The sequence below is a fragment of the Centruroides vittatus genome, unplaced genomic scaffold (assembly GCF_030686945.1).
Source record: "Centruroides vittatus isolate TY-2023 unplaced genomic scaffold, ASM3068694v2 contig_1381, whole genome shotgun sequence".
Taxonomy (NCBI): domain Eukaryota; kingdom Metazoa; phylum Arthropoda; class Arachnida; order Scorpiones; family Buthidae; genus Centruroides; species Centruroides vittatus.
The window spans coordinates 641298-661358 of NW_027120867.1; the positions used below are offsets into that span (position 1 = coordinate 641298).

Below are 20061 nucleotides of genomic sequence, written 5' to 3' on the forward strand. Positions count from 1 at the left end.
ATGTTCAAGTAATCTTTTAATAATAAATAATACTAATAATTTGCTTTTATTATTATAATTATTGATAAGGAAATTTTGTAAAATATAATTATGCATTAAAAAATAATTAATAAAAATTTATGGTTTGGCAGAAATGTTGAATAATTACATTTTATTCTATAACAGTATAATTTATAAAGAAAAATTGTTCAAAATACAATACCATTTTATAAATTAATTACAGGAAGTTTTATAAATATGAAAAGATTCTTAGTCAATATAAATTTGAAGGTTTTTATTATTCTATCATGTTTGCATAAAATATTTTACAATACAACTTGATACATAGTTTTTTATCAATAGAAACATGCAAAAAATAGATATACAAAGGAATAAAAGAACTTATTTGTTTTTCTTTTATGGTTTCTTTCAGTTTTCCCAAGTCTATTTTATTAATTTGTATCTTGTTTCTAATCAGAGCTATATTTCTGCAGGTCAAAAATTTTCATGACAAGTTAGATTTATTCTTCTAATGAAAACTATATTCATTTTTCTAAACATTTCTAAAAGTCTTAAGAGACATTAACTTTAATGTCTTAAAATTATGTTGTCCATTATCTATATATTAAAGAACCAAATTTATTTTAGTTAGTCAATGAAAAAACTGAAAAGTCTAAATAATAGCAATAGTTTATGAAGAATTATGAAAATAAATTATTGTACATACATTTAATACTTTTGAAGTTAAACACACAACTGGTAAAAATAGTGGTATTAATATACTACAGAAAATTTTCCATAAACTATCAGTCAGATTGTGCATTTCTAAACTTTTATGATTTTCATTATTTTGAAGCTTTATTAAGTTTTTATTATTTTACTGTTTCATCAAATAATGATTATGCACAAAATCATATCAGATAATTTGTAGAATGTACTAAATTTATTTATTCAAATTCTGCATTAAAATTTTTTTTTTATTAATTAAAAGAATAATAATGTATATAATATAATTTTATACTGTAATTTTATTCAATAATATTTAAAGGGCCCAGAAAAGTTACGGTCGCAGCTTCTATTATTAGATCGTGGTTTCGATTGTGTATCACCTTTGCTTCATGAACTGACATTCCAAGCAATGGCATATGATTTACTATCAATAGAAAATGATGTTTATAAATTTGAAGCAACTAGTGGAAATGACGTCAGAGAAAAAGAAGTTCTTTTGGATGAAAATGATGATTTGTGGTTAGAATTACGTCATCAACATATTGCTGTTGTATCACAGTAAGTTTTTCCATAAAATTTTTCTATAATTATAGTTCTTTTTAAATTTTTATGTATATTGATGTGTATATTAAAAACAAAATGGAATTTTAGTAAAAATTCTTGAGTTTTACTACTTCATTTTACATGGAAAATCTTTTGATTTATAGATAATATATGTAGCCAGAATAACTGAAATAATGTTTGTCTTCCTTCTGAAACTTTTTTTAACTGTTAATAATAGTTATTCTGATATCCTTTAGTCACTATACTATAAAACTACAACATTTTTTTTTTTTATATCAAAAAATTTTATTGATCTAAATTATTTGAAAAATATCTGATTAAATTATCTTTTCTGCATGTTCTGTAAATGATCTTAATCTTAATGGTTGCAATGACAAGAAGTTCTGTTTGAATTAATAGGATATAAGAACTCAAGTTAGTTTTTTGTTCTCTATTTCTGATAACTGTGTTGAAAAAATGATAGTTTTAAGAAATATTTTTTATTTCAAAATTAATAAATTAGCTACAGTATCAAATATTTTATAGTTACTTTATTGATTAATTCAGATAAAGTTGGAATTTGATTACTTGACATGATTAAAATTTTGATATAAACTTAAATATTTTTTTTATAGACAAGTAACTAAGCAGCTGAAAAAATTTATTGAGAGCAAACGAATGGCACCTTCTACCGATAAAGCAAGTATGAAAGATTTATCCACTATGATTAAGAAAATGCCTCAGTACCAAAAAGAATTGAGCAAATATTCTACTCATCTTCATTTGGCTGAGGATTGCATGAAGATGTATCAGGGCTATGTAGATAAATTATGTAAAGTTGAACAAGTAAGATTTTTAATTTGCTTCTGTTTAATTTAAAAATGAATTTTATCCATAAACATATTTAAGCTATAATTTTTTAGTGAATGTAAACTTCAGAGGTACTTATAATTTCATATTATACATAATATATATTGCATATTACATCCTAAACTGATGTCTTTTGTTTAAATTAATTTTTTTTTGTAATAAAACTATACCTGCTTTGAAATCATGACAATAAGATTTATTTGGTTTCTAGCCTACTCACATACTGGTAAACTCATTTTGTGAAAGCACAATATGTATATTTGTCTTTCAAATTGCATAATACATTAATAAAATAAATTTAGAGTGAATCATAATATTTTAAACATTTTAAAAAAGTGTGAATAAATAGTATTTATATGAATAAATCTTATAGGTTCAAATTTATGCAACACTTAATACTGTGATGATAAATTCTGACAATATATCAACATTCTGAAACCCAATGTATTGATACTACTCCAAACTCTCATCATAATTAATTGGGCTATTATTATGGTATAATTAATAATTAGAAACTAAGTAATTTGTAGACATTAGGCACCATCTTTTATTTAAATTAATAATTATAATAATTTGTAATTATTAAGCAATATAGAACATTCTGGAAGAAAAGAACTAGCTTGGAAGGGGACTTGAACCTGCAATCTCCAATTACCATGCAGTGCACTTGCCAGTTATGCCATCTGGACCCCAAGCAAGGTTTTGCTTCCAGACATATTTAAATTTAGATATAACCATTTATGGTTACTTATGGTGCCAGCTAGGGGCAACTCCTATGCCCATGGCTTATGTACTCCTCCACTATGGCACTCGGCTGGCTATCACTTTTTCTGGCATGATATATATGTATATATATCAACATTGCAAAGCCTCATGTATTGATACTACTCAAAACTATTGCAGTAATTAGTTGGGCTATTATTATACTATAATTAATCATTAGAAACTAAGAAGTTTGGAATAGTTTCAGTAGTTCAGTTGTAAGTTTGGAAGTCATGTGACTTGGTGATAACACTATCATTTGCAATGTAAAATTATATATTTAGTTGTTAACATATATAGAAAGGTTTTCTGTTTAATATATATGGGAGGATCTCCAAGAGTTCATTGACAACTGTTGTAAAACACAGATAACTTCTTACAGTATTTTTGGAGAATGACTGGAATGCCACATATAAAAGAGGGAGACCAGCATGCTGGAAACCTTGGGGTTACTAGCATGCTAGTTAAACTGCGACTAAAATATAAAATTAATATTAATCAGATCTAACAAAACTAGTTGTTTTGAGTATAAAAAATAATAATACCTCGTATTACTGTAAAATTTGACTGATTTAACATCAGGAAGAGAGTTTTTGTTTACAAGACAATAAAACAATTAACAAATTACTATGATTATGTTGGGTTTAGTGGGTTATACTCAGTTGACACTGGTGGCTTTGTACTATGCCAGACCAGAGTAAAGGCATAGCAACCAAAACAAAAACTAAAATTAAATAAGTGTGTCAGTGTCAGTGTCTGTATTCAGGAATTTCCTAACACTGTGGCATGTATTCAATATAGTGGCCTTTGTAGTGTGATGTATGTATTTCAGTTTTTAAATGCACCCTCTAGAGAGGGATCTATAACCTCACTTAAATCGGCATGCCAGTTTTTACCATACAGAAATATCTGATTTCATGGTCTTCCCTGCATAGACCGGCACACTGATCATTCTGCAAAAAACTGTATATGGTCAATTTATTTCTATTCTTCAAAATACATTTCTCCATGATCAATACATTTGTTTACACATTCCTGCAACTTTATTCATGCCCTCCAGGAAAGCAGTTTTTGACATGTTAAGCTCTTGTCACTGCACACTGAATTTCTTTCACTTTTTGAAAATGCTGCGTTTTTAGGGGAAATTTTAACTTGGGGAAGAGAAATTAGTCAGCAGGTGCAAGTTTTGGCAAGTGAGGTGACTGGTGGAGAACAGCAACATTTCTGTTTGCCAGAAATTTCTTTACAATTACAGCATTATGAGATGGCATGTTATTGTTAAGAAGGAACCACTCACTGGATTAAAATTTGGTCATTCTAACTCGTTGAATGACTAAATGAAAACATGGAATTTGTTCATTGTCTGCCTTCTGTAGGCAGACAATGAACAAATTCCATGTTTTTGTCTGTTCTGGCAGTTGAAGGACAACCACTTCTGGCATCATCCTTTATGTCTTTCCTTCCAACTCAAAAGTGAGCATACCACTGATACACATTAGCATGACTCATGGCAGCACTTCCATAAGCCTTATTAATCAGTTTGTTTCCACAGCACTTTTTCTGGCTTTAACATGCAATTTAATTGCCACTCTCTGCTCTCAAAGATGCAAATGACAAGGTAAAAAATCTTTATTTGAAAGTTTATACTCACAAACCACTGAACAGCTGTTGAAGTCTGGTCACATGTTACATAAGCTGACATCATAACATAATGCTTTGTAGTTACAGTGTCAGCTGCTAGATGTAGTGCACAGTACTCTTTTAAAACAATTTTTCTAAACTTTTGCATTGCACTTTGTATTTACAAGTTGTCATTGGTACTAAAAGAGTCACACTGTTTAGAAGCATGTTATGTCAAGGTTTGGCTAATTTAGATCTCTTACATAAACATATACACTATCTATCACTGTTCCCAACTGACATATCTATTGTTCAAAGACACTCCTTGATCTTTAGATAGCATCATTGGCATCACTTTGTAAAATTAAAAGAAATGTTTTAAAAAAAATAATGCTTGTTGATAATAGATACAGATGATACATCAAATAAAATCAGAAATAAAAAACTAATGAAAAGTAAAATCAATCAACAGTTAACTATTTCTGAGGAAATTACTATTTTTAAGATCATTATTTTCATTTTTAGTTTATTAATATAATTCTGAAATATACATTAAAAAAGTTTATATTATTTAAATTACTTTTTAGCAATCTGTTAGCTTAAAGATATGTAATTATATAGTAGTATTTAGAACATAAAATTTATTTTACATTATATATTTAATAGGATCTGGCTATGGGAACTGATGCTGAAGGAGAAAAAATAAAGGATCCAATGAGAAATATTGTTCCTATTTTATTAGATGGAAATGTTACAAATGCTGATAAAATCAGAATTATCCTTCTTTACATACTTTCCAAAAATGGTAAGCCTACTTCTAATTTTAAATATGCAAATACATTTGTATGTAAATCATTTTACATACATATATAAGTATGTATAAATATATAAATTACTTGTTTCAGTATAACAATAAAAATTATACTTAGTTAGTTAGTAGTTATAAAAGTTAAAAGTTACAATGGTGCCTCGTACTTCAAATTTAATTCATTTCAGGTGGCTGTTTGAACTCTGAATTGTTCAAAATTAAAAGAAATTTTTTCCATTAGAAATAATGGAAAATGAATTAATCTATTTCCTGACTCTAAACAATACTCATTTCAATAAACTTAAAACAGCAAATACACGTAATTTAAGGTAAAAATAACAATGAAATGTCCTAATAATAAATTAAAACGCAAAAACAATAAATAAAATACATACTGCAATTTTCATTTTATTATTCATTAACTTGTTGCACACTGTCCAATTTGGGATCTTAAACGTGGCTGCAGATCCACCACGTCATGTGTGTTGCTTTCATGCTTTATCATAAGTTCCTTTTTCACCTCAAATTGTCAATATTACAATTTTCATTTTAGACTTCATTGCTTCTACACACTTCTTGGATGTCATGATTAATAACTAAAGGTTATATTGAGCATAGATTAGAGAAAATTTAGCCTATTTTTTACTCACTGTCATTCTTAATGTATTTGCAATTTAATTATAAGTTGTAAAATTTAACACATTGCTAATGTGCAATTGTATTCTTTGTTTATAAGCTTGCTTTAAACATTTTACTACACATTTCGTTTGAATAAAATCAAGTTGAAATGTCTTCAGATAAAAAGTATATTTAGGCATATTATGCTTTGGGTTTTGGAAAGGATATAACACAATACAAACAATAAAAAAAAAGTGTAATGTGTATCAAATATATCAAGTATTGGTTTTAAAAGTTCTGTTCAAGAAATTTTGAACTAAAGGATAAAAAATGTATGAGGTGCCCAAAAAGCTGTCAATAAAGAAAAATTGCAGAAAGTTGTTGTTAAAAAAATAGATGATTAACACAATATATATACTGTATATCTCGGCAGATAAGACGGTAGTTGAATCATAAAAAAAGGCCCCCAAAATCTGGGGTTATCTTATAGAACAGATACAAAAAAATTAGAATGAAATTTATATAAATTAAAACCATTATAAAAAAAAACGGACAAATTGTAATTATTTACTAGTAGAGAGTAGGGTATGGGCACAAAATAGAATAGCCCATACGACATTTTTGTGAATAGTCAAGGTCATTACCCGAATGCCTGAATCAGTGCAAATATTTGCAACAATCACAAGGTAGTGCTGCCAGATGCAAGAAAATAAAATTTGTTTGTTCGAAAAATTACAAATAGGACATAATTCCATATACGCTATACAGTATTATTATTCAGATGATGATTGATGATCTAAACTAAATTCATAGGCCATTGATAGTTTGGGGGTTGTCTTATAGGACAGATATATGCTAAAACTATAAAACTTTGATGAAAATTTATATCTTGTCTTATCTGCTGAGATATAAGGTAACTAAACATACCAAAAATAAAGTGAAAAAGCATCAAAAACATAAGAGTATAATACAAGAGCAAGAGATGGCTGGCACACAACAGATTGCATTTAGGCTTAGAGCACATTTTATCACTGTCTGCACAGTTCAAATTTTGAAGCACTGTTTGAAGTTCAAGGTGAATTTTTGTTGAATTTAGCATTTGAATTCTGACGCATTTGAAGTTAGTAATTCAAAGTACGTGTTACCACTAATTAGGATTTTTTAGCACATAGATGTGCTAGATCTAGTGATGATAGTGCAAGTTTTAGTGCTACTGATATGGAGGAAGCATTTGAGCAATTCAAGGTTTGTGCACATCTAGGTAGCATTTTATTAAAGGGCAAAGCAGCCATTGCAGATTATTGTAGCTGCAGAATGTTTTTGCAAAGAGCTTAGTGTGATAATTAGTGAAGGTTGTTATAAAGTGAAACAAGTGTTTAACATAGACAAAATTGTCTGTCTAATTTTGGAAACATCTACCAACTAAAACTTGCATTGCCAAACAAAAATCTGTATCAGGATTTAATGTCAGTGAAGCTAGTCTAACTGTAATTTTAGGAAGGAATGCAAATGGAGATTTACTTTACAAATAATCTTATCTATCATTCAGAAAATCCCAAAGCTGCAAAAGGATACTCAAAAGATAGACTTCCTGTTCACTAGAGAACAACGATAAAGGGTTGGACAGTAGCAGGTTTATTTATAGACTGGAATTCTGAGTCTTGCTATTTCTGAAATTAGAACTTATGTTAAACAGAACAAGGACTTTGACTAGTTCTGTTAGTCAGTGCTCCTGGTCATTGCTTAAGGATTAGGGAGTCATTTCAAATTTTAAGTTACTATCTTAGCTGAACATTTCAACAGCTTCTAAGTTCTGTTGTGGAAAAAATAAAACTACTGTGCAGAAATTTTGGAAAACCTTTAACGTAATGTCATAGAAAATATTTCAAGCTCTTGGGAGATGAATCTTCACGTATGAATGGTGTTTGATACAAAATATGGTTAGAATTAAAGATAAGAATGGTACTATTTTAGAAGCTGATAAATTTCCTACAGTTTGACAAGAAATAGGTAGCCTAGTTAGAAAATCTAACTGGAAAGGATTTGATGAGAATGACATAGGCGAATTTCTGTTCTTACATATGTAATGAGTAACGGAGAATTAATGCAGTTGGATTCACAAACATCTCCCAAGGGATGCACTTTGAAAGAAACATCTAGTCAACTAATTTCAACAATCAAAATGACACTCTTAAGTGCTGCATTTGATCAATGAAGCTATTGACATTTTCATAAATGATGATTGTACACAGAAGTTTTTAAAACTAGCAGTCTATACAGCATACAAGTTGCTATAAAGGAACTTAGCAAAAAAAAAAAAAAGAAACTGTTCAATGGATTCTAGATAAATGTTTTAAGAAAAAAAGATAGAAACATACATCAATTTCAAGATTTAGAGAGAGAGAAATTAATTTCTCACAAGTAATGAAAAACTAATTTGAAAAAGTTATTTTTCAGTTTATATTGACACACTTTTTCCCCCACACATTACACTAAAATACATTTTAAAAGTTTCTTTCTTGAAAATTCTTCTATTGGAAACTATTTTTGATATTTCAATTGTTTCCAATGGAAAATTGTTGTTTGATTTGTGTCATTTCAAATTGCATCATCATGTTTTGTAGGAATGTGTTTCCAGTACAAACCAAAGACTTAGTGTATATTATAGTTTTTATTTTTATGAAAATAAGACAGAGAAGTATATTGTATATACTATGTAAATTGACAAGAAGCTTGGTAATAATCCTATTTTCAATGAGGTTTGTATTTCTTCGTTTCTTATATCTTTAACGTTCACTAGTACTTGACATCCTTTGGAAAAGTATGCTTTTGAGCAAATGCAAAGTTATTGATACACTGTAACTTTGCATACTTGAATTTTATAAAATTTGGATTTTGTCTGTTCTTTGTTTCTTTGACTGACCCAAAAATATGAATTAGATAATTTTTGTTGTTTCTTACTATTGATATTTTATATATGTTCATAGCTGTTGTATTTAAAGCAAATTGAAATTAAGCATTATTATTTCATAGATATAGCAATAGTTTGCTGCCTAAACAATTTATTCAGATTCTTTAAATTCTCAGGAAGATTGGAAGATAAGACACTTTGATTGTGATTTTTTTTTGATATGTAGTATTCAAACAAAAATAGTAGTAGTATTCTGTTACCATGAAAACATTTATTTAATATCATTATAATCATAATAGTGTTCAATTAATTTATTTAAAATATTCTTTAATTTCATGAGAATTTTTTTTTTTACTAGGAATATCTGAAGAAAATTTAGCAAAACTTATACAACATGCCCAAATACCACCAGCAGAGAAGGCTATTATTACTAATATGGCTGCACTTGGTGTGAATATTGTAACAGATGTAGGCATTTTTTTACTTAAGAAATATTTTATATATTATGTTTGAACTAATATTAACCTGCAGTTTTTAATAAGTAACAATTGTATCAGTTCTGCTTCATTGCAGAATAAAAACAATTTTAAATAGTTCAGAGATTTCAAGCTTTCTCTTGCTTACATTGTGAAACTTGAGAGTAAGCTTAAAGTACTAAGGACTATTTAAAACTGTTTTTTGTGCTGTAATAAAGCAGGAATTGATGTGATTGTTGTTATGTTTGTTTAAAAAATAAAATATGTAAAAGAATTTTTATATATTTAATTTATTATGATTAAATATTATTTTTTCTTGTTAGAATATATAAATTTATAATTTGATTGATAATGATAGAAATAATTAACATAAAATAACAATTTAAAGGGAAGTCGGAAAAAGATCTATCAGGTTCCCAGAAAGGAGCGAATAACTGAACAGACATATCAGATGTCTAGATGGACACCAGTTCTCAAAGATATTGTTGAAGTTAGTAAGAAATTAAATTTGTAATGTTTTGTTCACAAATTTGATTTTAATGTTTTTGTCTGTATCAAAACAGGATTCTATTGAGGACAAATTGGATACAAAACATTTTCCTTTCCTCTCTGGAAGAGTAGCACCTTCAAATTATGGTAGATCGGCACCAACAAGGTAAATTTTTAAATGAAGAAATTGCAATATTAATGCTTTAATGGTTATGATAAAATCAAATAGCTGGAACTGCTAGGTGCAAACTAAATATTTCTTACTCAGTGCACTTATTTTTTCTTACTGATTTTCATGTAAAATATTTGATCATTTTAAAAAGCTGAAGCATTTGTTATAATAAATGATTCACAAGAACATCCACGTAATCAAATTTTATTCAACCAAGGGAAATGATGTATTTTCACTTCTAAGATGCACATAATTTTGAAATCAAATTTTAAGATTTATAAAAAATATTAACATTCAATTTTTATCAAATAAAATTATTGACTTTTTTTAAATTGAAACTTTGTTAAGCAACAAGCTAGAAAAATAATACAAAAGTAATGAAATAAGAATATTTAACAGCTGTGTTTCCATGCTGTTTGATGCTGCATTGTAATGTCTTGAAGGTTTCTAAATGTTTAAAAATGAGTTTAAATTAATGTTGGTTACCAGCAAATTCATTTGAACTGATGTGACCTTTAAGCAGTATAGCTGAAAACACCCATTATTGGTGTATAATGCAACACAGTCTGCTCATAATTGCTGATTGTTGTTTTGGACTTCAAATGACATTGATTTTCAGATACATCTCTGTTTTGAGCAAGTATAAATGGTTAAAAAATGAATTTTAGACTTGAAGAAATATGGTATTAAAATCATAAAGTTTTGATTGTCTTTTTTTCTCTATCTTATAATAGAATCAGTTAAAAAAAATTTTTTTACCTTGTATTTCAAAAATTTAATTGTTTCATTTCATACAAACTTTACAAATAAATGAACTATCTGATATTAATGCCACATTTTTAATGATCATAAAACTTCTGTTCTGATTAAACTTTTTAGATTAATGTGTAAACATTTTAGATAATTTATTTGGGCTGCAATTTGAATAAATTGTAGACCTATAAATTCCCACTGTTGGTTGTCTGTCCATCCATTTTTCCTTAATCTCAAGAACGGAGTTAGATAGATGAAAGACGAGATCAATTATGGAAAGATTAGGGACAGGAGGCCCTGATTAACTATATATGAACTTCTGACACAAACCGGAGGTCATGTTATTTCAATTCAAAACGTCTCCTCTGAAAGGTGTTATATAGATATGACCTGCTCTGTTGTTATACTCTATTGTTAAAGGAAAAGTATGATGTACAGGGGTAAGCCACTACTAACTTGAGGTAGAGAGCATATACAGTAAGACCCCGCTTAATGCGGGGGATGCGTTTCTAGATGACAGAGCGCTAAACGAAACAGCGTTAAATGGGGTCATCTTAACATGTAAATAAGAGGGATACGTGAAACAGAACAGAGAATAAGAAAATCTGTCAGTTTTTTTTTTGTTTTATTTTGTAACATTTATTGTTAAATACTTTTTTATTACATTAATTATAGACTTATTTATTGCTAATATCGAAATTTATTCATAAAACATTTATGAAAATAAAAAAAAAAGTTTGAGTAAAGAAGTTACGTTTGTGATGAAGGTTCTTCCTCATTTGACATCTTTTGTTTCTTTGTGAAGAAGTCATCTAACATCGTTTGCCTTTTCCTGTTTCGTTCAGCAAGCAGTTGTCGATAGCAAGACATCGCATCCATGACACTTCGTCTTGCCTTTGAACTTCTATCAAAATTGAAATCATTTTATATAAACTGAACCATAATTTCTGTTATAGTAGCTAAACTTTTTTTTTAGAAAATCTGTTTAAAGTTCCTTTTGTTCCTCATCTTCAGAAACGCTAATTTTGTCATCTTCATGCACTTGTTGTTCTACTAATTCTTTTCGATCGTCGTTGAAAAAACTTTCTCAAGTTGTAACTTGCAATAATTCTTCAATATTCTGTGCATTTATATTATCCAACCCTGTTTCATTAGCTAGCTTGACAATTTCGTCGACATCAACAATGGATTCTCTTGTGTCAACATCCTTGCTTAGCTCCGGCCATACATTCTTCCATACTCCTTTCAAACATTTCTCGGTCACCTCATTTCAGGAAAGATTAATGTTGTCTGCAGCATCCATGATATTCTAGTTTTTCCAAAAATCTCTAATGGATTGTTTATCTGCTCCATCTGTTTTATCAATTAGTTGTCGGAATGTCTGCCGCAGATGATAAGCTTTCAAATTTGATATTACACCTTGATCCCGACACTGCATGCGATCTCAGGGAATTTCAATACTACCGCATAATATCGAAACAGCGTTAAGCGGGGTCTTACTGTGCTTTAAAAATTGCAGCCCGTGTTGTAATGATGTCACAATAAATAATTGTTCATTTTATTTTTTTTTTATTTTGTTAAATACTGCTACATATTGGATGTTTAAATTCATTAATGTTTTACTATTTATAATTTTTTATAATAATAATTAACCCTTAGCCTGTTGTTTGCCACGCCCCCTTATTTTGTAAAACGGCCAAGGTCAAAATAGGTGAATCAGGCAATATTATTTTAAAAATTCACCAAAAATTAAATTATTATTTTATTCATATGAAAAAAATCACATATATTTATCAATATAGTTAGTTTTAAATATGACATTTTTCAATAAAGTGTTTGAAAAATTTATGAGAAAAAAAAAATAATATATGATAACTGACATTCAAACTTGAAAATTTGTTACTTTTTGTCAAAATTAACATTGTTTGGTTACTTCATTCTTATTGTCACTGAGCCAGAACTACATAGAATATTGTTCTGTACAATTTGATATAACATTTATGCATGTACGTTTATTTGTTGTGAAATTATCACACATTATATCAAACATTTGTTTGAAATCTGAACTTTATTCTGCTTTCAACTAATATGATGAACTAATATACTTTATTCATTTCATATCAAACAAGATTATATATTTTTGTAATAAACATATGATTACCAGTAGCAATAGATGTAACATTTGCTGATATTTTAGATTTAAAAAAAAATTAAAAGTTAAAAATTAAAAAAATATATAAAATATCAGAACTGAAGGTCATAACTTGAATATTTATAATGCATTAACATATTATAGCTGAATAAGCTTATTATAGCATTAATGAACTTATTATAGTAATAATATTGCATGAATATGCTAAAAATGAAATAAAAAATTATCAGAAAATGAAAAATTAAGAAAAATAAACCGATAATTAAAATTTTTTAAGTCAACAAAACACCACCTGGACAAAAATATGTGAAACAGACGATAAACAAGACGATGCTGTCAAGTGCTGACATCTGTTGTCGATAAATTTTATAAAAATCGATTGTTAACAGGGTAACGATCAATCGGTACGCTGGTCTTTTTGCTAAACAATTAGGGTAACCATAGATCAGTACCCTGGCTGAGAAAGGGTTAAATATTACATTTTAACTTTATTTATTTCATAATTCTCCCATTTTTATTATAAATTAACAAAAATGTTATAAGCGTGAAATAATTATGCAATAATTCTTTTTTAGTGTTCGTTACGGCCACTGGCACAAAGATAAAAATACTCCAAATATAAAAAATGTTCCTCGTATGATTGTATTTGTCATTGGAGGTTGCTGTTATTCAGAAATGCGATGTGCATATGAAATTACCAAAGAATTAAAAAATTGGGAAGTGATTATTGGTAAGTTTTTGTATTTCTATTCATGATAATACAACTGTGTTTGTATACATTTATTTAAAAAATAATTAAATACACAAAAATACTTTTGCTTGGTTGAATCTCTCATATTTTTCTGTTAACTAAATCAAAAAATTACGTTCTAACAGTTTCAATAGACAAATTAGTTACCCACAAATATTTAAGAATCTAAATAAGTTTTAAAAACTTACCAATATTTCTTTGTGATATTTACAATTGGAAATGTAAGAAAATACAAGCATATATATTCATATAAGTTGTTTTCATTTATTAATAACAGTTACATTTAGTGGATTAAATGATCATTTTTAACAAAATTTGTATTGCTTTTTTGAAAACTTTAAATAAAATTTTAATCTCTAAATTTTCTATATAATGAGACTAATTAACATAAATAGGTCAAAGGTATAGTTGTTTTTAAACTATTGAATTTATCACTTGTGTTTTTTACTAGCAAATATAATAAACAAACATTTGACTTTTATATAAATATAAATATGATTTGAATATTAAATTATGTGAATATAGTACAATTGTAATTTACAAATGGATTGTGTTTTTGAAAAGTTCAAAAAGATTTGTGCATATTAGGACTGATTATTTTAGTATAATAATTTAAAATTTTGAGGGAGCTATTATATGAATGTATAAATAATCACCAACGTAACAATTACTTCGATTTAATATTAATTTAATCACATAAGTGAATTTTTCAAATAATTGACACTAGTAGGGTAAAATTAAATGAAATTTGTAATGAAAACTCAACTTAGTATACAAGGGGAGAAAAAATGAAATTTTTAATTAGGTTATGCTGCTGATAAAAGTTAATTTTTTACTGTACTATATAGATAATCTGCAAACACTTTATCTACAATTTTTTTTTCTACTTTCTGTGAGCATGTATAAATAACATGTTTTACTTTTTACACAAGACTTCTGTTATTGCTGATGTTATAAGATGTCATTTTAAATTAAAAATGAAAGTTTGATTGTTAAAAGGTGTTTCAGGAACTTAAAGTGAAATTTATCAATATTGTGAAATAGTGAAGAAATTATTTTTGTAATTATATAAATATTAATCCTTTTAAAGATTAAAAAAAAAGATTATTATTAAATTAAGTACTATTATAAAAATAAACTAATTTTTAAATTATTTGTTTAAATTCAAATACTATATTAATAATAATGATTAAAATAATTGAAAAATAAATAATAGACTATTATTTAGTATTTTCTATTAATCTAGACTTAAATAATAATAATTTACCTGCTTTTTCTGAACTGATTAAAATATATTTTAATCAGTTAATTCAGGCAATTAGGTAATAGTGAATTAACAATAAATTTTATTGTTGTTTTTGTGAAACCCTGTTGTATTATTCTTAGAAGTGTTAATAACAACCACATGGCTTTTTTCCACCTTTATTTAGTCTAAATAAAGGTGGAAAAAAGCCATGTGGTTGTTATTAACACGAATTTGTGTTTGACACTTCTAATAAATTTTATATTATTTTTTTTTTCTATACTTCATTTTCTTATTAGTAAAAAATTATTATTGATTAAAAAATGTGTTATTAATATAAAGTATTGATAATATTTAGAATGAATTAATATTGATTGTTATTGAGATTTAGCATTTTTTAATTATTTTAGTCTAATTAATAATGATAATACGAGGTGCAGTCAAAAAGTTAGAGGACTGGTGATGTGGTACTACAGTCGGCCACGTACTGAATTTGCATGAACTAGGATTTGTAATAGATAATGTTGTTTAGCTTCCTGCCAAATTTTATGCCATTATCATATATAGTTTTTCTTTCTATTTAGATTAGATCCATGTTTCAATTTCAATTTTCATTGTCAATTTTCTTTTCTTTGTAAAATCGTTTCAAACTTGGCAAAACTGCAACAGAAAAAAGTGATTACAGGAGATGAAACATGGTTGTTGTTTGGTCTCAGGGTAATAGCCATAAATCCAACTTGATAGAAAAATCATGGCTCACCCAGACCAAAGAAAGCATGCCAAGTGAGGTACAATCTCAAGAGCATGCTCATTGTTTTTTTTTTTTTGGATAGGGTGGGAATTATTTATCAAGAATTTGTTCCACAAGTCGAAACTGTGAATCAAAAGTTTAATATGGATGTTTTGAGGTGTCTGCGTGAAAATATCAAACAAAAAAGACCAGATTTTTGGCTAGCTCAGAAGTGGTGGTTGCATCGTGACAACATCCCTGCTCACGTAGCTATCTCTATTCAACAGTTTCCTGTCAAAAGTAAAATGGTTGTGGTTCCCCATCCTCCTTATTCATTAGACTTGACATTGTGTGACTTTTTCTATTTCCATGGCTGAAAAAGTACTGAAAGGACAGTGGTTTGAGAACATTGATGACATTCAAATCACAGTGAATGATTAACAATGTCAGAAAAAGAGAGTTCCAGGAATGTTTTGAAAACTGGGAAAAGCATTGGAATCTTTGTATAGTTGCAGAAGGAACTTATTTTGAAGGCAACAACTGTCGATAAATTAAAATGTATGTCAGACATTTTTTATTGGATTAGTCTGAAATTTTTGACTGCAACTCGTAGAATATATCACATATATAACTTATAAATCTAATTATATTCTTATTTATATTTCTAGTTTCATATCTTTAATCTTATAAAGTTTATGAATTAATAAGATTTGTATATTTTTAATAAAACAATAAAATTTTGGTTATATTAAAGGTACCGATCACATTCTGACACCGGGAAAGTTCTTAAAGAGACTCGAGACCCTGAAAGTTTGATAGTTTATCAAACCCACGAATACAAGCAGAATGGTGCATTAACAGAACTAATGCCAGACCAATTCCAGTGTTCACTTAGTTTAATCCAAGCCGCTTCAGATATGAAATTGTTCTGAGTTTTGTTGATGTTGTTGTCGTCGTCGTCGTTAAACGTAAAATACTTTATCAGAAAAGTTTTACTTTCTAAGAATTAAAATCATGGGAATAAAAAAAAATCCAAGAATAATTATAGATATTCCAAACATTAATGTTTAAAATTAGAAAGATTTGATGATACTTTTATAAGCCACTTCTTATTTGTATCAGTTTAATTTTTAGATATATAGATGTATATTAAAAAGCCTTACATTAAATTTAGATCATATCAACCTATGCACTTGCACACAAATAACCATGTTTCAATGCTTAGCCTAGTAAAAGCAAGTGACATTTCAGTCATACTTAACTTAATAATGTGAATTCATAATAAAAAAGAAAGAAACAAATAAGGAAAGAATGAAAAAAAACCAGAAAAAAAAATAGAATGTGTAACTGTTTCCATAAATTAACATAACTTATAAATTGTTATGATCTGTATTATTGTCTATGTGCCTAAATCACGGTTGTATTTTGCAACAGCTCTTTTAGCTATTTAGGTGTATATGTAAATTTTGCATTATTCTAAAGTTAAAAGTTATAATAATCATATTATCTATATATAATATATATGTATATCTGCACCACTTAAATCATTTGTGATTATAGTTTATTTATAGATAATCAAAATAATTTATTAACGAAATCAAAAAAGACCTACGTCGTTTAGCAGTCAAACCGTCGAGCACGTTGCGTTTTAGATCACGGAAAACAGGAAACGGTAAAAAGTTTTAGATTTACACGCTTAGAGTATTAAACCATTTCTGTAATTGTTTAACTACATATTACTTTTATACACATTAATTGTGCCGTAAAGTTAATTATAATTTTTATTCAAATCTTTCTGAAATAAAACTTGATGCTTTTCTTCTTACTCAAGTTAGAAAGAATATAATTGGAAATAATGAAGTAACATTGAATAGAGAATTTTACTATGTATATATAGTTTGTGTACATGTACAATGTAGTGTATAGATGTGTATAGTTACGAAAAAACCAAAAAAAGATGTCGCATGCAATAAATCCTATTGAGATGTTATATCATTTGCATTCAAACTTTTCATCTCTGAATGAAGTCAGAATTAACAAGAAATGCTAATTTATTATTATTTTTTAATTGTAAGCATTTTAAAAATGTAAATTATAAATTTGTTTACATAATAATGATAATTTTTTTTATTCTTTAATGCATAACAGTGCGACCGATCGATTACAGTTATTAGTTCATTCTTTCTCTGTAAGCCCTTTATTGATGACTATATAAATCAAAGCATGTCTGATTTTTTCGTCAACTTTAAAAGTAACAATTTAAATGTATATAATTACAATGAGTGTTACCTGTCGAGAAATGTAATTTCTTAACATAAAAATTCTCAATTCCATCTTCAATAAGTAAATTTTAGAAGTGAGAAACGTCTCTAAATAAAAGAAATTGTCAACTTAAACTAGTCTTTAGCAAATTAGCATAGAATTCAGTTTTCAAAACAATATGATATTCTTAATTCCAAAATATTTAGAATAAAAATAAAATTATATCATTAAAACTCGTAAGAATATTAACGAAGCGTAAACTACGAACGAAACCATAAAAATATAAACATTTGTCGCTAAATCAAATTAACCTTACTTTCCATTTTTATTTGTTAAATTTCTTTTAACAGATAAATTTACGACACATTTTTCCGGAAGCTTTATTTTCGGTACATTATTCGGTTAATTTCTCTCCCCTCCTCTCGTCTTTATTCATTTCTTACAATATCTTCTCACACTTAAAATAACAACGGAAAAGAAATTTTTTAAATTCGACAGTTTAAATAATTCTTTTTCAAGTTTCTGTGTATATCTGTGGACTTTAACAAATCTAATTTTGTTGAAGATGGAAAACAATAAAGAAGCATTGTTTTTAAGTAGAAACTACTAAAAATGTGTTATATTCCAATCAGTCTGCCAGTCACAAATTTATTTAATATTAAGAATATTCTATCTTTATTTTGTTAAATAATAATAATAATGATGATGATGATTGAAAACATTGTTCAATAATTCACTTAAAATGTCATTTTGTTGTTCCAGTTTTTTAAAAATATTTTGAAATTTTGTAAAGTTTTCACTGATATTCTATAAAAGGTGTGAATAATGAATGTAACAAATTCCATATAAACATTGAAAATAATTGAATGCATTTCAATAAAACACTTATCAGTATTATTGTTGATGGTTGTTGTTGTTGTTGAAGTATGGTACATCTATTGAAATGAACCATTTCATTTCAAATGCAAATGTCTCTCTCCAATATTTGATTTTATTTGAAAAAAGTTGAATTTTGCAAAGATGCCACCTGCGTTTATAGAAATTTTTAATACAAGAAAAAACTGATAGTGTTATTATAACACTATCTTATTGTTACGTGGAAAGATAAATGTCGGCATTTTATTTCTCTTCGTCGCATAACCAAAAAGATAAATATTTACCGACGAGACGTTTAATTTTGTCAGCATAAAAAGATATTCTACCGGATGCTTCGGAAGATAAAACCGGAATAACGTGCTCCGTTTTAAAATACCTTTTTTTGCCACGCTTTACAGGTCGGTGTATTTTGTTTAAATGCCGCCATCGACTACTTTAAATTTATAAAGAAAACGAATTCGGGATAAATTTTTAATTTCAATTTTTCATCAAATAAAGTTGTAACACAAAACACAACCACCAATTGCGAGCACAGAGATTTATACCTATATTTTGATAGATTCTTGCCATTTTGTGACAGGTTTCTATAATTACAGCCAGTCTCTTTATCATACAGTGTATCAATGTGACTTATGTCTGTAGTGTGTCATTTCAGCTTTCATAATTGTATTTTATCAATTAAAATATGACAAACGGTAAGTGTTTTAATCATTAAATTCTTTTCTTAGATTGGGATTTTCTTTTTAGGTAAATGACATTTTTCTTTTAACAGGTATTCCGTGGAGGAATGTTACGAAATGAATTTTAACAAGCGTCAACAACAGTGGCGTGCCGTGACATTTGGTGATAGGGAAGCTGTGTTTCTGCAAGAAGCCGACTTCCGGGGGCAATCAGTTAATTGCACGTCGGTGATGGTTTAGTAGGGTCCATTCGTATTCATTTGTTCGATAAGCCAGTAAAAACCGTAGACTTCTCTAAATGTATTTTTAATATCACAGTTACATTCCGAATCGCTAGCCACGACATACGAGCTTAAATTAAAAATAAATTATAAAAACTTACTCGGGGAAATAAAATGTGCGCTGGATATACATACCCGATACAATATATTGTTCAATTGTATTAATATACTTTTAAAGAAAATTATAATTAAATGTAACTTTGTAAAAAAACGTACATAAAAATAACAAAATATTCTTTAGCTTTTAAATTTTAAAACAATCCACTTAGTCAAATAGCTCGATACGAATTGCTAATGGATGGAATCAGAGACGGTCCAGGTAGGTGTGCAGTGTTTCCATGCCAAATCCCGAGGGT

General features: G+C 27.7%; 1 protein-coding gene across 1 annotated transcript in view; it reads left to right on the forward strand.

Annotated features, from left to right (window-relative positions):
* Positions 1-18762, forward strand: part of LOC136990920 (protein ROP-like) — a 47188-nt gene extending 28426 nt beyond the window's left edge. Inside the window, exons 8-15 of the mRNA XM_067289391.1 lie at positions 1028-1266; positions 1887-2097; positions 5170-5308; positions 9199-9308; positions 9705-9806; positions 9880-9971; positions 13458-13612; positions 16361-18762. Coding sequence (XP_067145492.1) covers positions 1028-1266; positions 1887-2097; positions 5170-5308; positions 9199-9308; positions 9705-9806; positions 9880-9971; positions 13458-13612; positions 16361-16422 — 1110 coding nt within the window. The 3' untranslated portion in view covers positions 16423-18762. The remainder of the gene's footprint in view (positions 1-1027; positions 1267-1886; positions 2098-5169; positions 5309-9198; positions 9309-9704; positions 9807-9879; positions 9972-13457; positions 13613-16360) is intronic.
* The last annotated feature ends 1299 nt before the right edge of the window (positions 18763-20061 follow it).